At 55.7% G+C, this 23,563-nt stretch overlaps 1 protein-coding gene across 4 annotated transcripts in view; it reads left to right on the plus strand.

Moving 5' to 3' along the window:
- ESRRB (estrogen related receptor beta) overlaps window positions 1-23,563 on the plus strand; it is a 168,055-nt gene that overhangs the window by 118,098 nt on the left and 26,394 nt on the right. For all 4 annotated transcript variants that reach the window (XM_008272007.5, XM_089322419.1, XM_089322418.1 and 1 more), the window contains exon 3: window positions 12,571-12,687. In XM_008272007.5, the coding sequence (XP_008270229.1) occupies window positions 12,571-12,687 (117 nt within the window). The remainder of the gene's footprint in view (window positions 1-12,570; window positions 12,688-23,563) is intronic.

Consider the following 23,563-nt stretch of genomic DNA (forward strand, 5'->3'; position numbering starts at 1 on the left):
CAGAAGAATTCCTGGGACCTGTGCCTCCCCATCAGATGTGTGTTTCAGGACCAGAAGGAAGGCTGGGGGGGCCAGCATGAGTGAGCGAAGGTGAAGTGGAAGGAGAAGGTGCCGGAGAGGCGGGGACAAGGTCTGGGGCCACGATGAGTGCAAGGGGCTTTGAATGACACAGGCTACGGGGGCATGAGGGCCCGTGTGTAGAGCCAGTCTGCACCCTTCTCTCAGTGCTAGGGCACATGGTTAACTTTCCAAGTCACCGGGAGACCTTTGGAGCATCCTCTGGTTTTGTGACTTAAGACAAGCAGGGGGAGAGAGAGAGAGAGCGAGAGCGAGAGAGATGTCTGGCATGGTGTTCCATTTGCTCGCCTGAGATGCAGGCTTGGAAGGAAACTCCCCCAGGAGGGCAAGATTGATGGGTCACTCCGCCTTGGACCTCCTCCAGGCCTTTTGTCCTGGAGAATGGGACTGGCTGGGGGATCCCAGGGGACAAAAGACAGTGGTGTGGAGACAAAGGCCCCAGAGTAGGTGGGAGTTGCGAGCCAGGGGCTGGTCCCAGCTCAGTGACTCTGGCCAGCTGGCCGACCTTGGGCAAGGACCTGGGTCCTCCAGCCTCAGTTTCTATCACCTGCTACAGAAAGAGTCAATTAAACCCTGCAAAGGGTTAGCTCTCTGCAGGGCATCGGGGGAACTGCAGGAAGAGCTAATCACAGCTCCTCGTTTTGGAGCCGCAACCGCGTGCAAGTGGGAACGTGGAGAGTCCGCAGCTCAGGGCACACACGGAGTCCAGGGGAGCACTGCTGACCATCCCAGCTCCCAGCGTCACAGCTTTGAAGCTGTGTCCTCGCTGTGACTTATCAGTACAATGAGGCTGATAAGTAGTTCGTACCTCTTGAGTGTTTGTGCAAAACTTGAGTGGACATGCATGCCATGTGTGTGTAGCTTTGTGCCTGACATGCGATAGCCACAGAGAGAGCAGTGATTATTTGACTCCTTCTGCCTGGCAGCTGGAAGCCAGTGAAGGTTTTCCAGCAGGGAATTAATCAGATCTCCAGCGAGCAGGAAAATTCTGGGCAGTGATAGAAACAAGGATGGCTGGAAGCAGGGGGGGTGGGGGTTGGGAGACCAGTTAGGAGGTGGGCTTAACACCCCTTTAAGAGATCAAGTTAGTGGCCTGATTAGGTGCATCCAGGCTGGACAGTGGTGGTAAGTGTTCAGAACTGGACTCCTGATGATTGTGGAGAAAGAGGGTCGAAGGCCTAAGGTTTCTGATTTAAGCTGCAAGGCCATTAGGGGGAAAGTACCTAACTTATTAGGAGGAATGTGTTGGCAGGGGAGGAGAGAGAGAGTTCTGGACTTTGAGACTCGGAGAACTGGAAATAGCAGCTTAGGGCCCAGGAGAGGAATTCGAGTGGGGTTGGGGTCTAAGGAAGCCTCCAGGGCTGTGCTTTTCAAAGTGTGGCCTCCAGGCCAGCAGCAGAGGTCTTAATGAGAGCTCGTTAGAAGTGCAAATTTTGGACTAGACCTCTGGAATCTGTGTGTCTGGAGGGCAGAGCTCCATGCTCTGAGCCTATACGCCCAGCCCTTGGGCTGATGCTGAACCCAGCTGAGAGTGGAGAGGGATGGGGGAGGAGAAGGAGCTTGGGAAGAAGGACCTGGCTCTACCTGTTCTATGAGGCACATCTCCCCGCCCGGCCCCCGCCCCCCCCGGAAGTCTCAGTTGCGGTCAGCCAGGTCATGGCTGTGCTGTGGTTGTCACCGCCCTCACCTGCACAGCGAAGCTTGCAGAAGAGGGGCCAGTGGCCTGCAGGCTGAAATCTGAGACAACTGTGGATGCACGTCTGAGAAACAGTGCGGTCAGCTCCCTTTCGTGGACAAACGTGAAAATGGTGACTTGAATCAAAAATGACCGGAGGGGTCAGGCTGTCACTGGGACGTTTGAGCAATATCTCAACCAATTTCGTTCTCGTACGTCTCTTCTTTCATGTATGCATAAGGATGCTACGTGACTAAACGTGTAGCTAAAGCCGAGAGAGCTGTTTTGGTAACAATAAAATGGAAATGTTAGCAAAGAAGCACAGTCAGTTTCATTGACAGATTCTTTTTTCCTGTCTTTCTGGGTGGTGCCTAAAATAGTGGTGCGGCTGGCTTACTGTTGCAGGGGTCCCAGAGATCGTCTGGTCGTGGCCAGAGACACTGCGGAGAGAGGGGGGATGAACTCCAATGACTGGTGATGGAGGGAGGACAGGGACTGGGAGGAGACTACGGCATTTGGCACTGGGAGGTCACTGTAGCCAGAATTCTCTGGGTGGGACCTTGCTTTCACTTCATTTGCGTTCATCATCCACTCAACAGGCATTAGTCAGGTGCGGGGCATTGTACTTGAGATGTACGGATGAAAGCTGTGATAATCTCTGTCCGCGGTAAGCACACAGTTGGGAAGGGAGAGCAATACAAATAATCCTGATTAGGAACCCCTAAGCTGGTTGCCAAGTGTGGGGAAGGCACGCGGGGGCCTAGCTGGGGCCCAGAAGGCCTCGTGAGGGTGGATGCTCCAAGGATGTCCAGCATGAATTGGCGGGGTCAGGGGTGGGGGGTTGGGGGAGGGACTCAGGTGGAGGGAGGGTGAGAGGGCCTGGGGCCCCCTGGAGATCCACGCACAGCTTAGGGATAGTTTAGGTTTCCTGGAGCCTAAGTTGGGGGTAAGAGGTGGGCCTGGCCTCCGGGTATAGCCATCATTCCCCAGCCCGGTGGGAGAATATTTGGAGAGTTCTTAAATTTGTACTTGAATTCTTAACTCTTCTCAAAATAATGTGTGCCCATAGTTTATAGAGCGTAATAGAAATGGAAATTTTATAGTGGAAGATAATAGTCCCTGACCTTCCCCTCTCCCCCCACCAACCCAGGTCAGGAGATAGTTCACCATTTAAGGAAATCTTTCTCCTAGGATTTGTCTTCTTAGCTACTAATATCATGGCTTTATAGCACTGTTTACCAACCTAGCAATTTTGACATGATTTCCTGTTATGGAACATGAGAGTTAACCCCATTACACAGTGCATCCCAACACACACACACACACACACACACACACACACTTCCCGCCTTCCTGTTGTCCCAGTGTGGTGACATCATAGCTTTTGTTCAATCTGTTCACTTGTTGTCAATTCCTTCTTGGCGTGCCCTTGGCTTCTCTCCCGGGCCGGAGTCCCTCTCTTCTGGATCTGCCCTCCTGTTTGTGGAGAGCGCACGCCCATGGGCCTGCTGGAAGGGGGCAGGAGAGGTCAAATCATTGGGGGCTGCTGTGTGGCAAAGTCTATACCCGCCCTCCAGCCGTGGCAGTGGGCTCGTCTCGTGGGTGGACACAGAATTCCTGAAAATCAGCCGCCACCAGGCGTTGGAACCTTGGCTGCTTTTTGCCATTGAGGTCCTGGTGGCTGCTCACGAAGGCCTCCTTCTCCTCTGGACACTGTGCTAGGTGCAAGGGAAACTACAGTGAACCCAACAGATAACAACCAAGATTAATAAGTGAATCCAGGTGATCTGTGCTAACTAGACAAAGGAGCTGCAGGCGTGTGCATGTGTGTGTGTGCGCTGTGCATGCACTCCTGTGTATGTGAGTGTGTGTGCATGCACTCGTGTGTGTGTGCATGCACTCATGTGTATGTGTGAGTGTGTGTACATGCACTCGTGTGTGTGTGCATGCACTCGTGTGTGTGCATGCACTCTTGTATGTGTGTATGTGTACATGCATTTGTGTGTATGTGTGTGTACACACTCGTGTGTGTGTGCATGCACTCATGTGTATGTGTGAGTGTGTGTACATGCACTTGTGTGTGTGTGCATGCACTCTTGTATGTGTGCATGCACTCTTGTATGTGTGTGAGTATGTGTACATGCATTTGTGTGTATGTGTGTGTACATGCACTCGTGTGTGTGTGCATGCATTTGTGTGTATGCGTGTGTGTGTGTGCAGTTTTTCACTGTGTAGGATTGTGGCCGCTGTCACAGTCAAGAGCGAGAACAGCTCCTTGGCACAGGATTCCTGGTGCTGCCCTTTCTTAGCCACAGCCACAAATCCTATCTTCCTTCTTCCCTTCCTCATCCCTAGCACTCCCATTCCCTGCCTACTTTTACCCAGATCTTTTTTTCACTAATTCTTCCAGGCTCTCTGCAGGTCTCAGGGTGGGGCAACCCAGATCCTTCCGGCCGGAGACATTTCCACCCCTTCTCTGGCTGCCCACCCCCCTTCCCTCCTTCTCTTTCCTTGTGATAACTCACGTTAGCTCGCACTTCTCCATAGCTTTCTCTTACAGACAACCACTCAGGGCTGGATACTGGACTTCAAGGACCAGTCCTCTGATTTTTAATGTTTTTCTACCCTTTGAGGTTTTAAAAAAATATATTTATTTATTTATTTGAAAGGCAGACAGAGAGAGAGAGAGATCCATTGGTTCACTCTCCAGTTGGCCACAACAGGCAGGGCTGGGCCAGGCTGAAGCCAGGAGCCGGGGACTCCATCTGGGTCTCTCACATGGGTGACAGTACTGTGGCCATCTTCCGCTGCCTTCCCAGGTACATTAGCAGGGAGCTGGGTTGAAAGTGGATCAGCCGGGACTCGAACCAGCACACCAATAGGGGATGCTGGTGTCACAAGCAGCAGGTTGACCTGCCATGCCCCGACTCCAGCCCTCATCTCTGATTTTTGTTTTATCCTAGAGTAGCACCTTAACTCTTCTTTCGAATGTTGGTGGCTTTCATATTTCTAATTTCCATGAGCTCCATTTTAATTTTTAAAAATTTTAAATTTATGTACTTCCATTTTATTTGAAAGAGAGGAGTACAGAGACAGAAAGACAGACAGAGAGACCCCCCCCCCCCATCACTCACCAAATGCCTGCAACAGCTGAGGGTGAGCCAGGCGGAAGCCAGGAGCCCACAGTGTAATCTGAGTCTCCCACGTGGGTGGCAGGAACCCAAGTACTTGAGCCACCACCTGCTGCCTCCCAGGGTGTGCATTCGCAGGAGGCTGGATCAGAAGCTGAGTGGCTGGGACGGGAGCCACCCACCCCAATATGGGGTATCAGAGTCCCTAGTGGAGACACACACCTGCCCCGTACAAGCTCTGTTTTGTGACAAGCTATTCTTGTTTTGTGAATATGGTCTACTTCCTCCCCAGTTCGACAGTGTGAGGTTGTTTTTTTTTTTTTTTTTTTTTTTTTTTTTTTTTTTTTTTACAGGCAGAGTGGACAGTGAGAGAGAGAGACAGAGAGAAAGGTCTTCCTTTTGCCCTTGGTTCACCCTGCTGCAGCTGGCGCGCTGTGGCCGGCGCACCACACTGATCCGAAGCCAGGAGCCAGGTGCTTCTCCTGGTCTCCCATGTGGGTGCAGGGCCCAAGCACCTGGGCCATCCTCCACTGCACTCCCTGGCCATAGCAGAGAGCTGGCCTGGAAGAGGGGCAACCGGGACAGAATCCGGCGCCCCGACCAGGACTAGAACCCGGTGTGCCGGCGCCGCTAGGTGGAGGATTAGCCTAGTGAGCCGCGGCGTCAGTGTGAGGTTATTGCTTTTGAGGCTTGCTTCTGCTTTTGGCTTTGTCCTGGTTTCTGTCCTTGAACGATTTCCCTCCTATTTGTTTTGGTTAGTCTTTCCAGAAATGCATTAATAAGGTGGGCTTCCCTGCAAACAGACATGAAAAGCTGTTAAGCTGTTTGGAAGGTGTGTGTGTCATGTGTGTGTGTGTGTGTCTGTGTATGTGAGAAAGAGAGGAGAGAGATGGGCAGGAGCTCAGACAGGTGGGGAGGCTGCCCGTTGGCTCTCTTCCCTTTTCTCTATGCTGTAGCCCCCCCCCCCCCCCCAGGAGGAGAACCCTGCAGGTCCCCAGTGTCGGGCTGTAAGGGAGTGCACCTGGTTGCTGGGCTCCAAGAGGGGCTGCGAGGTCTCCCGGCTCCATGCGCAATATCTGTTCACCCTGTTCTGGCCCCAGCTTCCCTTCTGTGCTTAGTTGAGGTGGGGTCCTGGAGTCAGGAATGCTACTCGCTCATATGCAGCAGGGTCAGTGCAGGGCGTGGAGGGCTTCTTGGCGGCTGCGCAGCCTGACCCTGGGGGTCTGGGCCATGAGTGCTCCTTCCACACACACGTCTGGCCCACCCTGACTTCATCCCTCCTCTGCGGTATCTCAAGCCTGGGGCCTGAGGCTCCTGGGTATCTGCAACACAGATGCTTCCTTCTTGTCCAGAGCCCTGTCTCTGACTCCTTGCATTTCTGCTCCCCCCACTCTTCTGAGAGCAGTCTCACTCCCACAGTGCCCTTTAGCTGGCTTTTGGGGAGGCGTGCAGACGTGTGTGCTCAGTGTGCGTGCAGACACGCGTGCTCAGTGTGTGTGATGAGTCAGAGGCCCAGACAGGGATTTTGCCCGGAAAGCTACTTGGCATCCTTCCAGGGCAGTGCGGAGGGTGGGCCAGAGAGGGGAATGGGGACAGGGGTGGCACGGGACGATGGGGCAGCTGGGGCGGGACGAGGGGCTAGCCAGGAGGTGGGATGAAGGACACGGGATGAGGTCTTCCAGAGCAGGAAGAATCCGGAGGCCACGTCTGTTTCTGGCCACTCACCCCTCCTGCGGGACAAGCAGCAGGGTGGGAGGGGCAGGCTGTGTGAGGGTGGGTTCCGTCTGAGGACGCCTTGGGGGCTCTCCACGTGGACCACCCGCAGGTGGGTGGCTGCAAGGGCGTGAGGCACAGGCCACAGATCTTGCTGTGGGTCCTTGCCAAGTGCGTGAGAGTGGGAGCCAGGGGCAGGAATGAGATCATCGAGGGGGGTGAGGAGGAGAGAGGGAGGGAGTGTGACGGGGACAGTGTCTGTCCTCGGGCAGCGGAGCCCAGTGCCAGCCAGCCTAGCCCTTCTACAGCAGCCGCTTAGGACTGCGGCGTCGCGTGCGACTCAGCTTGGTGGGGGCAGGGCTGCCCGCTCCACTGTAGCTGGTCACAGACGGCTGATGGGGGCGCCCCGCCCCGGGGCTTCCTTTTCTCAGGACAGGGCAGGGTCAGAGCGAGCTGGGGCTGAGGATGCACCTCAGCCTTGGGGGGCCACACGGAGGGCTGTGGGGGAGGCTGCCTCTCTCCCAGGACACAGGCTGCGTCAGCCCTGGGTCTGGCTATGGGAGGCAGAACCTCAAGTTCGTCAGGGGCAGGAAGGGTGGCTGGGCTCGGGACACCCGGGAGAGCCTTATCCGAGTCCTCCAGCCGCGTCCGCCCTGGCAGATCCACCTGTGTGTGGAAATGAACACAGCAGCCTTGGCTGCTTGCTGAAGCAAGTTCTTCCCTAAGACCTTTTATATGCACATATATACATACACATTCACATATGTACATGTATGTGTGTCTCTCTACGCACGCCCTTGTAGCCATCCACCTGCGGATGGTCCACTCGGAGGGTCCCCCACGCCTCCTCACACAGAACCGTCCTCACCCAGCCTGCTCCTGCTACTCTGTTCCTTTGTCTGATTGAAAGGACAAGTAGATCCATGCATCTTTTTTTTTTTTTTTTTTAAGAAGCCTATTTTAGCCGGCGCCGCGGCTCACTAGGCTAATCCTCCACCTGCAGCGCCAGCACACCGGGTTCTAGTCCCGGTCGGGGCGCCGGATTCTGTCCCAGTTGCCCCTCTTCCAGGCCAGCTCTCTGCTGTGGCCAGGGAGTGCAGTGGAGGATGGCCCAGGTGCTTGGGCCCTGCACCCCATGGGAGACCAGGAGAAGGACCTGGCTCCTGCCTTCGGATCAGTGCGATGCGCCGGCCGTGGCGGCCATTGGAGGGTGAACCAACGGCAAAAGGAAGACCTTTCTCTCTCTCTCTCTCTCACTGTCCACTCTGCCTGTCAAAAAAAAAAAAAAAAAAAAAAACCACAAACCTATTTTATTTATTTGAAAGGCCGAGAGAGAGACATACAGTCCGAGGTCCTCCCTCTGCTGCTTCACTCCCCAAGTGCCTGCCACAGCCAGGGCTGTGCCACACTGAAGCCAGGAGCCTAGAACTTCATCTGAGTCTCCCATGTGAATGACAGGGGCCCAGGGACTCGAGCCAGCACCTGCTGCCTCCCACGATGTGCATTAACAGGAAACTGGGATCAGAACCAGAGCTGGGACTTGAACCCCAGGCCCTCCAATGTGGGGTGCAGGTGTCCCAGGTGGAATCTTAACTTCTGTGCCAAGTGCCCACCCTCACTTCCTGTCACTGAATCCATTCAGATGAATAGACACTGTGCCCATTTTACAGACGAGGATGCTGAGGCACAGAGAGGCCAGGTGACTTGCCTGAAGTGGAGTCTGTACGTGTCTACACTGGACTCAGTCCTGCGATAGAACCCTGGATTTGTGCTAGCCACTGGCTGTGCCCTTGTCCTCTTAAAGCCCAGTCTCAAAACTGTTCCACCCCGCTGCTGGGGGATGGGTGCGCGTGCATGTGTGCCTGCACCAGGTCCCCGCCCTGCTCCCGAGCCCTCCTGCACTCCCCCAGAGACCACAGGAATTCATCTCATCACTTTATCAGGGAGGCACTTATAGAAATTACAAGGCAGGGCCGCCAGCCTGGCTTTGCTGGCAGTCAGCCGCTGGAGCCATAAAGCAAATTGAAAGGAACAAAAATAAATAAATAACATAAGAATTCGCTCATACACACACACGCACACGCACGCACACACACGCACCTGTCCTCAAAGGGTCAAGAGCGTTGCTCACAACTTGCTGTTAGCACTCTTGTCCTGGAAGGGCACTAATGCCAGGTCCACCTGCACCCTTGACCCCCCGTTCTGAGCAGCCACCTGTGCTTCCTGCTCCCCGAGGGAATGGGAGCCGGTTCGGGGAAGATTGGCAGTGTGCTGCAGCATCCCCCAGGCAGCCTGGGTACCGCCCCTGTGAGCTCCCTGCCCCGAGCCACCCTGTGTGGCCGCCTGGGTTCCAGTCCCTGCCTCTCCCTCAGCCTGGGCACTGCTGACCTTTCTCCTGTGTGAGACGGGTTCCTGAGAAAACTAGAGACTCAGTTGCATAAAGCAGAACTGTAGCTGCCCTTGTGCAGGCTTCCAGGCACCTACTGTGTGCCGGGCACTTGCAATCCGGAGAGGAGCCCATCTGGGTGGAAGAGAGAGACGGTTACAGTACCGGTGGTGGCTGTCGGAGAGGCGGGGCCGGCCAGGCAAGCCGGTGCAGGAGGGGACTGTGGGTTTGTTTTCAGTCACGTGGCAAATGCCTGGGAGCCGGCAGGTCCCTGGGTTACAGGACTGACACTTCCGCAGATGGCTGGGGGACCGGAGAGGGCTGGAGAGAGGGGGCCGGCTTGGGGGCCACATTCTACAGCCCCCTCCAGACCAGGAGAAGGACATGGCTGCCATTGCTTTTGGCATAGCAGCCTCCTGTCTGTCTCTCTTTTAAATTTAAGCTTGCTTGTGTGAGTCATTGGAATCATTCCCCAAGAAACCACACAAGCCGGAGCGCTCTAAGAAATCACTGGGGTTAGAAAACAGGGAGGGGTCAGCATTGTGGTGCAGTGGGCTGCGCTGCCGCTTGTGATACCGGCATCTGGCTCCAGGCCCGGCTGCTCCACTTCCCATCCAGCTCCCTGCTGATGCACCTGGGGAAGAGGCGGAAGATGGCCCAAGTGAAGATTGTGTGTGTGTGTGTGTGTGTGTGTGTGTGTGTGTTTCCTCTCTGTCACTCTGCCTTTCAAATAAATAAATCGTTTTATTTTATCTATATATTTATTTTTGAAAGGCAGAGTGATGGGGGCAAGGGGAGAGGTCTTCTATCTGCTGGTTCACTCCCCAAATGGCTGCAATGGCCAGGGCTGGGCTGACCTGAAGCCAGGCGCCAGGAGCTTCTTCCAGGCCTCCCATGTGGGTGCAGGGGCCCAAGGAGTTGGGCCATCTTCTACTGCTTTCCCAGGCCATAGCAGGGAGCTGGACCAGAAGTGGAGCAGCCAGGACAGGAACCAGCTGGCATCACAAGTGGAGGCTTTCTCCCCCTACGCGGTGCGGGCCCCAAATAAATCTTTTTTTAAAAAAGAACAATAAAATAACCAGCGAAAGGAGGGAGAAGGGTACACAGAGTCTTCCTGCCCTCTCCTCCCTTCACTTCTCACCCCCCAGCCCTCTGCCTACAGGACATGGGACAGGACAGAAGGTGGTGCCCACAGACCTGAGAGAGAGAGAGACAGACAGACAGACAGAGATGGGGGCCGGGGCAGAGACCCTCTCAGCTGCAGCTCCAGCGTGCTCCGGGGAAGTCAGTGTCCTCACCAGGGGCAGTGGGGTAGAGTGGTGGGCGTTTGGCGAAGTGGTTCAGTCATCTCTGCTTGGGATGCGCTGATCCCGTATCTGAGTTTCGGGGTTTGAGTCCCGGCTCCTCTGCTTCCAACCCAGCTCCCTGCTAATGCGCCTGGGGGGCAGCAGATGGTGACCCAGGTGCTTAGGCTCCTGCACCCACGCGGGAGCCCCAGATTGAATTCCTGACTCCTGGCTTCAGCCAGGCCCGGACCGGACTGCTGCAGGCAGCTGGGGAGTGAACCCACAGATGGGAGATCCGTCTGTTTCTCCAATGAGTCAAAGAAAGGGAAGGGGAGAAGGACACTGGCCATCCGAGCTGAGCTGGGTCCTCGGTACGATCAGACCTGCTGTAAGGGTCCAGCTGTTTGCCTCCTCTAAGTCCTTCGTCAGTGGTGGGACGCAGGCCATACCTGGTCTAGAAAACCCAGGGCTGAGTGGTTTCTGTCTCTGGTGGGGAGGCTGCTGCACACGGAACATCAGGGCCAGCCACCCTTCTTCCCTTACTCACCACCAGACCACCCCAGCTTCTCAGTCGGCACTGGGGACCTGTTTTTTGGGGGCAACACTTCCGGGTTCCCCAAGCACCTTGTGAGATATAGGGGTGTCCTTGGAGAATTCCCTTCTGTCCCCGCAAGTCTCAGTTTGTCAGTCTGTGAACTGGGTGCTGATGTGTCTAACTTCGAGGGTTGCTATGAGGATCAAGGGAGCCGATGCAGGTTATGCGCATAGTAGGAGCATGGTACACCTGAGCGGGGTTACTATGAAGAGGAGGTGTGTGTGGAGGATCCAGGGGACAGGAGGCCTCCCTCTCCCTGCTTCCTCAGCAGGTGGGGGTCTCGGTGGGGCTGGGACAAGAGAGCTGCTGGAGTTCAGACTCCAGTCTCTAATGAGCCCGGCTCCGGCAGACCTCGCTGCCCTTGGCACAGGAGCTGGAGGACAAATAACAAGAAAGCAGCACGGTGGGACACTGTCTTTTCTTTGTACCGTAAAAACAGTTTTTGAAAATATTTATTGGCCGGCGCCGCGGCTCACTAGGCTAATCCTCCGCCTTGCAGCGCCGGCACACCGGGTTCTAGTCCCGGTCAGGGAGTTGGATTCTGTCCCGGTTGCCCCTCTTCCAGGCCAGCTCTCTGCTGTGGCCAGGGAGTGCAGTGGAGGATGGCCCGGGTCCTTGGGCCCTGCACCCCATGGGAGACCAGGAGAGAAGCACCTGGCTCCTGCCATTGGGTCAGCTTGGTGCCCTGCCACAGCGCGCCGGCCGCGGCGGCCACTGGAGGGTGAACCAACGGCAAAAGAAGACCTTTCTCTCTGTCTCTCTCTCTCACTGTCCACTCTGCCTGTCCAATATATATATATATATATATTTATTTGAGAGGCAGAGTTACAGACAGAGGGAGAAACAGAGAGAGAGAGAGAAATCTTCTATCCATTGGTTCACTCCCAAGTGGCTGTAACAGCTGGGCTGAGCCAGGCTGAAGCCGGGACCCAGGAACTCAGTCTGGGTCTCCTGCATGGGTGCAGGGGACCGAGTACTTGAGCCACGACGCTGTCTCCCCAGGGTGCGCACTGGCAGGGCCCTGGCTTGGAAGTGAGGGAGCCTTGGATGTGGAATGCGGGCGCCCCCAGCAGCAGCTGCACGGCTGGGCCATCCTCCGTCCGAGGGCTTTACAGTGTGAACCTAACTTTCCATGCCAGGTCTTGCTGATTAACCTTGGCTGGGCAGACCCCTCACTGCCTGGCCGGTGAGGATTTGTGACTCAGTGAAAAGCAAAGTGATTTCCTCCAGGTCGGCAAATCCAGCTCGGCGGCCTGTGTCTGTCCCCTGTGCGTAGCAGAATCCAGGCCTGGGCACCTGTGGTCTTGGAGTTCCCCTGAGGCTCTCCCCCATGCCTTGGGGGGTGGGTCCCCGGGCTGGAGGCTGGGTGGCAGTGGTCCCCATGGATGTTCTGGTTAGCACAGGGGATGCCAGGGCTCAGATGCCAACTCCGTGAGTGGATGGCCCGGCCCACACCGTGGGCGCCCTTGTCTGGAGAGTGTTTCTCCGGGGGCTGCCTGCCCCCCACCCCCACCCCCCCCAGACCTGTGAACGGGAATCCCTGCACAGAAGAGCCTGCAATGTTCTCAGAGTACCTGCTCTGGGGGACACGGCCCGATGGGACCCTCAGGGGCAGGAGGCGGTTTCAGGCCCAGCCCGTTGACCCACACCCGGCTCAGGGCCCTGGGCGGCAGGCCCCTGACCACCGTCTCTGTGTCTGCTTGCAGGAAACATCGAGTACAGCTGCCCAGCCACTAACGAGTGCGAGATCACGAAACGGAGGCGCAAGTCCTGCCAGGCCTGCCGCTTCATGAAATGCCTCAAAGTGGGAATGCTGAAGGAAGGTGAGAGGCCCACGGCGCCAAGGGCGGGGTCCCGGACACCGCTGTGCTGGGGGTGGAGGGATGGGGAGTCTCGGGTGCCTGTGAGACGCCCACAAGCCGGAGCCTTCTCTCAGGCCGGCGCACCTGCACCTGCTACCCGCAAGTCCACCCTGCATTGGGGTTAAGACCCACTCCAGGGTGTGCACCGCTCCCCTCCACCAGGGGAGATGGGAGAACAGGTGAGAGTTTATGAGTTCTCCACTAAGGATCCTTGCGGGGGGGCCCTCAGTCCCCTGGGCCCTAGACTCTTGGCTTGGTGCTCTGTTGAAGGCCCCCTTTTGGGGCCAGCCTCTTCTACACAGGACGGGGCAGGTTTGAGAGGTTGTTTTACTCTCCCCTTAATCGCTGAGGTTTGGGGGTGAAAGAGGCAGACACGTGAAGACTCCTGTGGGTAGATAATGTCCCCTTCACAGCCGAGCCCAGCCTCTGCTTCCCAGCAGGTACATGGGCTCTCCCTCCCCCACCCCTGCCTCTCCCTGCCCTGCCCTGCCTCTCCCTGTGGCACCTCCTGCTCCTCTACAGCAGCACACAGGGCTGGAGCACTGAACTGGGGCGCGCTCCAGCTGTAACAGAGACCCCAGCTCTCGGGGATGAGAAGCCGTGCAAAATGTGCCAGTGACAACTCTTAAAAATGGTTGCACCCAGAAATGGTGACACTCTGGGCGTCCTGGGTTGAAGACAGCCCACTGTGACCCTGGTGCCCCAGGCCCCGCCTCTCCCTCCCAGATCCAAAGAAAGGGCGCTGACTGCACTAGGGATCCCTCCCCCTACTTTCCCTGTGGATCTGCTCGGTTTGGTGAATTTCATTCAGTGCCATTTGGGGAAGTGGTGTGTGTGTGCAAATGTGTATGTATGTGCAAGCGTGTGTAGGTGCATGTGTGTGTCTTTGTATATGTGTGTTTATGTACATATGTGTATGCGTATGAGTGTCAGTGTGTCTGTACCTGTGTGTGTGTATGAATGTGTGTGTGTGTGTGTTTAGCCCCTTCTCCAAATTACAAAGGGAGCCAGGGGAGATTTTTACAGAACAAGAATTTTATGCTTCTGGGCTCAAGGAGCCTCCCAGAGTGGGAGGAAGCAGAGAAAGTGCATGTAGGGGAGATCAGGAGAGTGGCAGAGGAGAAAGGTGGGCACAGCAGGTAAAGCCACCACCTGCAGCTCTGGCGTCCCTTATGGGCACTGGTTTGTATCCAGCTCCCTGCTAATGTGCCTGGGAAAGCAGGGGAAGATGGCCTAAGTGCTTGGGCCCCTGCACCCACGTGGGAGACCTGGATGGAGTTCTGGGTGGAAGATCTATCTCTCTGTCTCTCTCTCTCTCTCACTCTGTAACTCTGTCTGTCAAGTAAATAAATAAATATTTAATGGGGGGGGGGCAGGCATAGAATACAGCCCCTGCCTGACAGAGGGAGGGACTGGGGAGTGGGCACCGCCCTCAGGAGTCCAGGCCTCCCTCCCACCCCTGTCTCAGTGCCCGGGGAGGCCTGCTGAGCCCTGTCTGAGGGAGGAGGAGCCTGCAGGCACCAGAATCCACCCGCCACCCCCCTTGCTGGCATCTTCTAAACCCAAGAGGGGAAAGACCACAGGAGGCCGAGTGCCTCCCTGAGTGTTTGTCCCCAGCAGCCCCTCCTCCAGATCCTGGGATCTGAAGCTCCGTGGGGACCGGCCCCCCAGAGAGGAGGAGCCAACCTCATCCAGGAGCCTGGGTGCCTGCTAGCGGGGGCGTTCTTGGCAGCGTGGCTGCTCCTGGCTCTGCCTGCGGGACCAGCCGACTCCAGCGTGACTCTGAAAGACTGATGTCACCATCCCCCCAGGCTGCTCCCCTGCCTGAGGCTCCTCCCGTGGGCCCTGGGCATTGGGGGCCAGGGGCTGGGGGCCAGAGTCTTACAGGAAGGAGAGAGGATGTTGGACACCCTCTTCCTTCTCCCTCTCTCAGCCGGAATAGAGCTTTTCTAAGTTCTCCTGTCCGAAGTCGCAAAGTCAACGGCTACTTCCTGATTTGGCGGAACCAGCAAGTGTCGTGGCAAAAGTCAGATGTGTGGCTTTCTCTGGCTTGATGTCCCCAGTGGCTGCCGTCATCAGGGCTCTAAGCTCCTGGGTCCTCAGCTGGTTGGGGACCAGTCCTGTGCTACATTCCTGTGTCTTCCCCTGCATAGCCCCGACGCATCCAGAGCTGGGCTGTGGAATGCAGGTGCTGTAGGAAGCCCTAGCTCACCTTTTAAAAATAATTAATCAGGAAGGTGGGGGAGTGAGGAGGGTGGGGTGGAGAGAAGGAGGGGGAGACAGAGAGAAGGCAACGGATCCCTGATCTGCTGGTTCCGTCCCCACATGCCCACAATGGCCAGGGCTGGGCTGAGGCTGAGGCCAAAGCTAGGAGCCAGGAACGTCATCTGAGTGTCTCACGTGGGCAGCAGAGACCCACATACTTGAGCCGTCACCACTAGGTCTGCACTGGCAGGAAGCTGGGTCAAAAACTGGAGGTGGGGGCCGGCGCTGCGGCTCACTAGGCTAATCCTCCGCCTTGCGGCGCGGGCACACCGGGTTCTAGTCCCGGTCGGGGCACCGGATTCTGTCCCGGTTGCCCCTCTTCCAGGCCAGCTCTCTGCTGTGGCCAGGGAGTGCAGTGGAGGATGGCCCAAGTGCTTGGGCCCTGCACCCCATGGGAGACCAGGATAGGTACCTGGCTCCTGCCATCGGATCAGCGTGGTACGCTGGCCGCGGCAGCCATTGGAGGATGAACCAACGGCAAAGGAAGACCTTTCTCTCTCTCTCTCTCTCTGTCACTGTCCACTGTGCCTGTCAAAAATAAATAAATAAAAATAAAAAGAACTGGAGGTGGGGAAGCCGGAAGAAGGAATTACCCTCTTTCTGCACAAAGCCTGGGATGGGTCAGGAGTTGGTGGCCTGCGTTCTACCGCTTGCGCAGCCTGCGTGCACTCACACCCGTGTGCCTCTGTTTGCTCAGCTGCAGAACAGGGATGTCGGCACCTGGTCTCCCGCAGCAGGTCAAGGTGGCGATCCCCCGGGACAGTGCCACTGTGGCACCTCTTGGTGATGTCAGGGTTGGATTCAGAGGTAGGCTTGGTTCCACCTGACTTTCCAGCAGTCTGCCTGCCGCGTCCAGGGCCCAGCAGCCCTGGGTTTCCTTGCTGGGTTTCATGGTGGGGATCTCAGGGGGTGGCACTGTCTCAGGCCAGTCCTTTCTCTGGGTTCTGGAGCCCAGACCAGGGGTTCCTGTGGCAGATAGAGTGGGACGGACTGAGCCTCTGATCCAGAGGAACCCTGCGGAACCAGCCGCTGCCTTCCGGGGCTCCCCGCTGCCTTCCGGGGGTCCGGCCGCTGCCTTCCGCAGCTTGTCCCTGCAGACTTCACGTCACCTCCCTCGCCGCCCCAGCCTCCCTGGCCCGCTGCATTTCCTGCCCTCCACACTCAGCCCCGCCTGCCTTTCCCTAAGTGTTTTCTAAAAGAGATTTGATTTCAGCGAACGCGGGCCGCCGGCCGAGCAGCTCCACTGTCTCTTTGTGCTTGTTGGCGAGGCCAGGGGCTCCTCCGGGGATTCTGGGTAATTGGGTTAGTGGCCAGCTCATGTCAGGAAATTAAAAGGAGGCCCCGATCAGGTTCCCACTGCATGGGATTTAATGGCTTGGTATTTATAGAGCGTTCTGCCTCCAGACCACGCCAGAAAGCCCACTCTGCTGGCCCTGTGATGAAGAAAGAGAATGAGAGATGACTCGCTTTTAAAAATTCTTTTTCTCTTCCAAAATACATTAACGTTTCAAATCAAACCAACTCTCCAGCACCGCAGGGAGTACTGAACGATAGCCCAGAAGGCTGATGGGTGTTGGCATCCCCCACATGCACTTCCTGCCCCGCCCTCACACCACGTGCCTTCACTCACATGTATGTACCCACGCCCTCCATCAGCCACACACGCATGCATGCACCCACTCCCTCCTCTGACCACACATACATGGGCGCACCCACGCTCTTCTCTGTGACCACACACACATGTGTGCACCCATGCCCTCTGCCGCCCACACACCCTTGGGTGCACCCATGCCCTTCTCTGTGACCACACATGCATGGGCGCACCCATGCCCTCTGCCGCCCACACATCCTTGGGTGCACCCATGCCCTTCTCTGTGACCACACACACATGTGTGCACCCATGCCCTTCTCTGTGACCACACACCCATGGGTGCACCCATGCCCTCTGCCTCTCACACATGCTTGGGCGCACCCACACCCTCCTCTGACAGCTCGCAGCATTGCCCATGCCTTGCAGACTCCTCGGGCTCCAGGACCACTGTTCGGTGTTGATCGGATGAGGACGTAGGAGATGCTGGTGTCCACTCTGAGCCCTGGTGACTGCTGAGTGGGTGACACACTCAATGCCCGTGTAGAGTTGGTGGCACTGTAGCTCCTCCTTTCTGCCTCGGGAGTGGGAAGAACAGTGGCCATTTTCATCTCGCCCCCAGTTCCCAGGGTCAGCCCTGAGCGCTGCGCCTGCAGCCCGATGTTAAGTGTTGATGCACGATAGACATCTTTCATCGTGTTACAAAATGAGTCTGCCTTTTAAATAATAATAATTGTGTATATTTGCGGGGTAGGAAGCGACGTTTTGATCTATGCATCTGTTCTAGAAAAATTCAATCAAGCTAATTAACATATCCATCACTTCATGAACATATCATGTTTTGGTGGCGAGAAAATTAAAAATCTATTTCAGCAATCTTGAGCTACACGGTGCATCTCCACGCAGGGCCGGAAGGCCCCAAAACTTATTCCTGCATTCAACTGAAACTCTGTCCCGTTGGACCCACCCCTTCCCTTTGTCCATCCCTCCTAGACTGGATTTGCTTCTGCCATCCAAGAGGCAGTTTTGATTCTCCCGCGGCCTCTTTCCCCACTCTCTGGCTGAGGATCTGGCTTCGCATTTTCTCAAGAAAACAGAAACAGGTGGGGGATGCCTTGCTTCCTGCTGTGGAATCCACAGACCGTCTGCCCAGCGGGTGGGCCTGTGTCGCCAGCGCTCCCGCCTGCTGGAGACAGGTCTGCTCCTGGCCAACGCCTCGCCCGTCCTGTGCTCGGAATCGCTGTCCTCTTTGAAATTGCTCATCTTCTCTGCTTCTGGCATGAAAACAAAATTAAATTAACAAGCCTCCAGCTGCCTTTGCACCCCGGCTCCCCAAGCCCATGCTGCTCCCCGTCTCAGCACCCCTGCTGTCGAGAGCCAGCCCCGCCCGCCAAGTTCCCTTTCCTACCCCCCCCCCCACTTTGCTGAAGATCTCCTTGAAGAAGGAAATACTGAGTACGTCCAGAAAAACATCTGTAGTATGTAATGTTAGGGTAAGGCTAGGCTTAGATTGCAGAGACTCCCTTCCCGCTTCTCAACATAACAAGCAAGCGGAACAGAACACCAGGGAAGCTTGGGGAGGCTGGAGGGTTCTCTCCCATTTCTCACGTCCCAGTGCGCGGGAGCAGGAGGACTGGGGTTAGGCACCTTCGGCTGTGCTGCTGTTCTGCTGGTCTGGATTCGGTTGCACTGATTTCGCTTTTCCCATCTGTATTCGGGTACTCTAGTTGCTCCATACTCTAATACTTTCTACTTTTTGCTGGGGGGACATAAAGTGCGGTCGCTTCTCTGTGTACCTTCCTGACTGTGACAGAGCATTTTCATGAGTTTGTTAGCAACCTGGGGTTCCTGCTCTGCGATGAGGTGCTTGTCTGAGCCCTTCCCTATTTTTTGCTTTGTTTTTTTTTGAGTAGTCATAGAAATTCTTATATATCCTGACATATATGCGTATATAGTGTGTGTTATAAAATATATACGTATTTTTTATATTGAGTATGTTATAATGTGATATTTTAGCCATTTCCCAGTTGTTGGTGTTTGAGAAATTTCCCCCTTTGTGGTTTCTGTTTCTTTATGGAATCCTTTGGTTCCGGCAGAGGTTAGGCACTCTAATAAGTTGAACTCATCGACCTTCTGCTTGCTGGTTTGCGCTTTTGCGTCATTCTCTCTTCCTAACCTGCTGTTGTGAGGAGGTTTTCTAATCTGCCCTGTGCACTTAGGTCTCTGCTACTCCTGCAGTTGACCTTGAGCGAGCTCACCACTCCCCTCTGGGTCTGCTCCAGCCAGGCGTCGCTGCTGGTCACAGCCCCGAAACTCTGCCCCCTGCAAGCCCAGGGCCTCCCTGCCTTCCAGTTCCTGCTTCCTCTCAGCAGCGTCCCCGAGCCCCTTGGCTCTGGGCTCCTCTGGCGCCCCGCCGGCCTGGATTTCTCCTTTCTCTCTCTGTCCTGTTTGTCTTCTTTGCAAAGTCAGCCTCTTCCTGGCCTTTGCACTTTGGGCTGGTTCAGGCTGTCTTCTCCACCCGCACGCACCCTGCAGGAGACCTCTTCTGGATCAAAGGCCAGAGTGGCTGACTCCCCCTCTTACACCTGCAGCCTCCACCCTTGGGTGGCCACTGCAGACATCAGTGTGTGACCGTCCTGCTGGCACCGCCACGGGGGCCCTCAGAGGCATCACAGAGTGAACCTCCCTGGAGAGGAGCTCCAGGTTGGGACCACCCCACCTCCCCCCACCCCCGGTCTTCCCTTTACAGGAATGGCACCCCCATACTCCCAGTGCTCAAGCAAAGCCTACAGATCACCTGTCCCCTCCTGGGTCAGTGTCCATAATGTACTGCGATTCTCCTACTTCCCTTCGGCTCCACGGTCACGACCATGGTCCAGGAAAGCTCCACCTTTCTCCTGGACCATTGCAACAATTTCCTGCCGGGATTTTGGGTGCCATGTTTGGTCCTCAGGGCAGCCAGAGTGTCTTTCACCGCCCTAATGAGATTCGCTGGTTGGGCATTCCTTCTGTCATTGTGCTTGGAATAAAACCCCAACACTTGGGTCCTCGAGACCCTTCGTGGTCTCCCCCTTCCCTGCCTCCTCCATGGTCTCTGAGACCCTTGCTCTCCTGTGCTGCACTCCCCTTGCTTTGGACTCAAGTGTGACAAACACTTTCCTACCTAGGGCGTCCAGGCCATTTCCCCTGCATCTCCCAAAGCCCGGCTCCTTCTCATCCTGCGGCCAGCCGGGGCTTAAATGCCACCCTCCCTGCAGGGCCTCCTCTCCCACCCATGCCTTGCTTTCAGGTTCCTGGTTTGCTTCTGTATCGGATGACTCCCAGTCTGAAACCATCTCACTTAGTTGTTTGTTTGCATATTTGTGTCCTCTGACAGCTTCCAACTTGGTTGTGAATCTAGGCTGCAGCCTGGCAAGTTGCCTTTGGTAGGAACTGGCAGTTCTAGGGCAGGTGGCGATGGCCTAGAGTGCATGACAGAAAAGGTTTTGGAAGCAGTGCCTGGAATCAGCAGGCAGGAGTGCCGTGATTGATTAGTAATGTCTGCCACAGACTTGGAAATGGAAGTCGGGCACAGGCGTCACATATTTGCCGTATCTGATCTGCTCCAACGGAGCTTAAGGGACTTGCCTGGGCCCAGACAGCTAGTAAATGACAGAGCTGGGTGGGATCTAATCTTGGCAATGCAGGAATTCCTTCTAAGAAACCCATTGCAGCCCCAGTGTGGATACTTTGCCCAACAGCAAAGCCCGTGCCAAGAGGCAGCTGGGCTGAACGGCCTTTTCCTCATGGCACGGTTCCAGCCTTTTCTTGGCAGCTGGGGACACAGGGTGGCACAGCCTTGTGGAAATGTCCTCGGGAGCATGATGCCTTGGGTGTGAAGGTTCTGAGGGGACAGCAGCGCGAATGTTGGGGGCTCAGGACCTCCAGAACAGCTGGGAAGGTCCCAGAATATTCGGGAATGTGTGCGTGTGTGTACCCAGGAGACTCTCTTTTCTCTTGGCTTTTGGGGGTTCAGATATGAGGTGCGTCACCCCAGTTTGCTGTTGTGTGAGGCTGCAAGGTAAGCTCACCTGTCACCCAGAACAGGTGGACTGGAGGAAGCCCGTTCTGTGTAGCTGAGAGGCATCAGACGGGGCGGGTGAGCCCATCAGCACACTCACTCTGGGCGCTCCAGGTACCCACACTGGAGATGAGTCGGCTACAGTGTGCTAGAACTTACTAGAAAGAGTCAATCCTCACATCTCCTGGGAAGAACCCAGACAGGTAAAAGAACTGGGTGGCAAAGGCAGCTAAGGGCTGAGCTCCCCAAACCTGGCACAGCATCTGAGTCACCAGAGGAGCTTTGAAGACTGTTCCCAGACATCTCCCCAAGGCTGACTCGCTCAGCACCTCCAGGGGCTGGCCCTCAACATGAAGGCTTCCCATGGCATTCAAATGGCAGACAGGACGGAGAGGTCCAAGCAGGGCCAAGGAGATGGGACTTAGAGATCAGCACTCAGATCTGCCTTCTTTTTTTAAAGATTTTTTCAGGTTTTTGAAAGAGTTACAGAGAGAGAGAGAGAAAGAGAGAGAGAGAGAGATCTTCCATCTACTGGTTCACACCCCAGGTAGCTGCAATGGCTAGGGCTGGGCCAGCCAGTACCTAGGAGCCTGGAACTCCATCCAGTCTCCCACGTGGATGCAGGGGCCCAAGCACTTGAACCATCTTCCATTGATGTCCCAGGTGCGTTGGCAGGAGCTGGATCAGAAGCAGAGCAGCCGGAACTGACATCTGCTTATACGGGATGCCAGCACTGCAGGCGGCTTAACCTGTGCCGCAACGCTGGCCCCAGACCTGCCTTCGGACATTTCCTGGCCATGCCATTCCACCTTTCTGAGCCTCAGTCTTCACCTGGGACGTTAATCGTCACATCTTCTCCCTCCTTGACACAGTCAGATCCAGTGAGAGCCGGGTGGGAAAGCTCTCCGAGCCGGGAAGCCATGTGCAAACAGGAACCTGCTCATGTCATTAACGGTGCTGACTTTGGTGGTAGTGGGGTTCCAGATAAGGGGAAAAGCAGGGTCTTGACTGTGGAACCTGGCAATATCAGCAGGGATCCTGCCCTTGGACCTGGACAGTAGCCTGCTGGCTCAGAGACCTTTCGCCCTCATTCCCTGGGGGGAGAGAAATGTGACAGGTGTAGCCCGGGGCAGGCTCAGGGCCAGGTGTAGGGCCATGTGCTGCAGGGCCTCAGAGGTTATTTTTAGTACTTGAATTATAAAAGAAACTTAAACTGCCCCCCACTGCCACCACCCCCCCAGCAGGCTGTGCTATTTTTACCTCTGAGAGACTGGGATCCCATCCAGGGGAGGGAGGGAGAAGAAGAAGGGAGGGAGGAGGGGGAGCAGGAGTTACTTTACTTCCATTAAGAAAGTCAGAAGCCTGATCTCAAGTCAGCAAGTGGCCGTGTGCTCTGGGCTCTGGGGAGGCTGCAGAGGATGGGAGAGGCCCCGCAGGTGGGGCGTGGCCTAAGGGGCCTAGGGAGCCCTGCTCCTGTCCTCCCGAGGAGGTCTTGCCCCATAGGGGGCTTCTTTGCTATTTTTGGAGTTGAGAAGTAAGGTTTGACCCGGTGGGCACCTGGGGCACCAGCCTAGCGATGGGGCTGGCAGGAGTGGAGCCTGGGTCCTCGGGCTGCGCAGGGGTGGGCACTCGGCCCTGTTGGTTGACTCGAGAGCACCTCTGTTGGGGCTGTGAGCACCTGGCACACCACTTAACCAGAACACTTGCTCCTGGAGGGCTTTTGTGGAAGGCACACGGCCCCGGGAGCTACCACCGTGGGGAACTGGGTCTCTTGCCGTCAGGAAAGCCGTTCGAGCCACCGCTGGCAGGCAGGTGAAAGGCAAGCAGTTATTACTGAGTGCCTGCTGTATACCAAGCACTCTTCTGTATGTGTCACATTGTGTTATCTTGTTTAATTCCACTAAGCTAAGAAAGGTGAAGTGTTTTCAGATTTTCTGATAGTTTATTGAGATACAATCCATACATTAAAAGTGTACCCTTTGATGGTTTTTAGTATATTACATTATTTAATTGTGGCAAAGTATATATCACATAAAATTGCTATCTTAAAACCCATCTCAGGGGCTGGCATTGTGGTACAGTGGTTTAAGTTGCTGCCTGAGACCCCAACACCCCTTGCTGGAGCACCTGTTTGAGACCCGGCTGCTCTGCTTCTGATCCAGCTCCCTGCTAATGCCCATGGGAAGGCAGTAGATGATGGCCCAAGTACTTGGGCCCCTACCACCCATGTGGGAAACCCAACTGGAGTTCCTAGCTTCTGGCTATGGCCTGGCCCAGCCTTGGCTATCGCGGCCATTTGGGGAGTGAACCAGTGGATGGAAGATATTCTCTCTCTCTCTCTCTCTCTCTTTCAGTCTCTCCTCCTCTCTATTGCTCTGCCTTTCAAATAAATAAGTTTAAAAAAAAAAAACCAACATCATTTCAAGTGTACAAGTCAGTGACATTAATTACATTCGCATTGTGACGTAACCATCATCACTATCTACTTCCAGAGCCATTCCCTTATCTGAAATGGAAACTCTCTACCCCTTGATCACTTGCTCTCCTCCCCTCAGCGCCCTGGCAGTCTCCGAGCTGTTTCTGTCTCTGTGAACTTGAACGTGTGTCATGTAAGGGAAGTCGTGCCATGCCTGTTGCTCTCTGTCTGGCTGACTTCACCCAGCACGGTGTTTGTAAGGTTCGTCCGTATTACAGCACACATCAGAACTCTGTTTCTTGTGAATGACTAACATCCCACTGGGTGTGTAGGCCACCTATGTGTGTCCATCCCTCTGTGCATGGACACTTGAGTGTTTCTGTGTTTTGACGACTGCAAAGAACGCCACTGTGGATGCTGGCATGCAGCTCTGTTCAACGTGCTCTCAGCCTCTCAGGTCTGTATGCGGCAGTGGGGCTGCTGGGTAAGATGGTCATTCTGTTTAGCA

The sequence above is a fragment of the Oryctolagus cuniculus genome, chromosome 20 (assembly GCF_051225735.1).
Source record: "Oryctolagus cuniculus isolate XC-2025 breed Fujian yellow rabbit chromosome 20, ASM5122573v1, whole genome shotgun sequence".
Classification (NCBI taxonomy): domain Eukaryota; kingdom Metazoa; phylum Chordata; class Mammalia; order Lagomorpha; family Leporidae; genus Oryctolagus; species Oryctolagus cuniculus.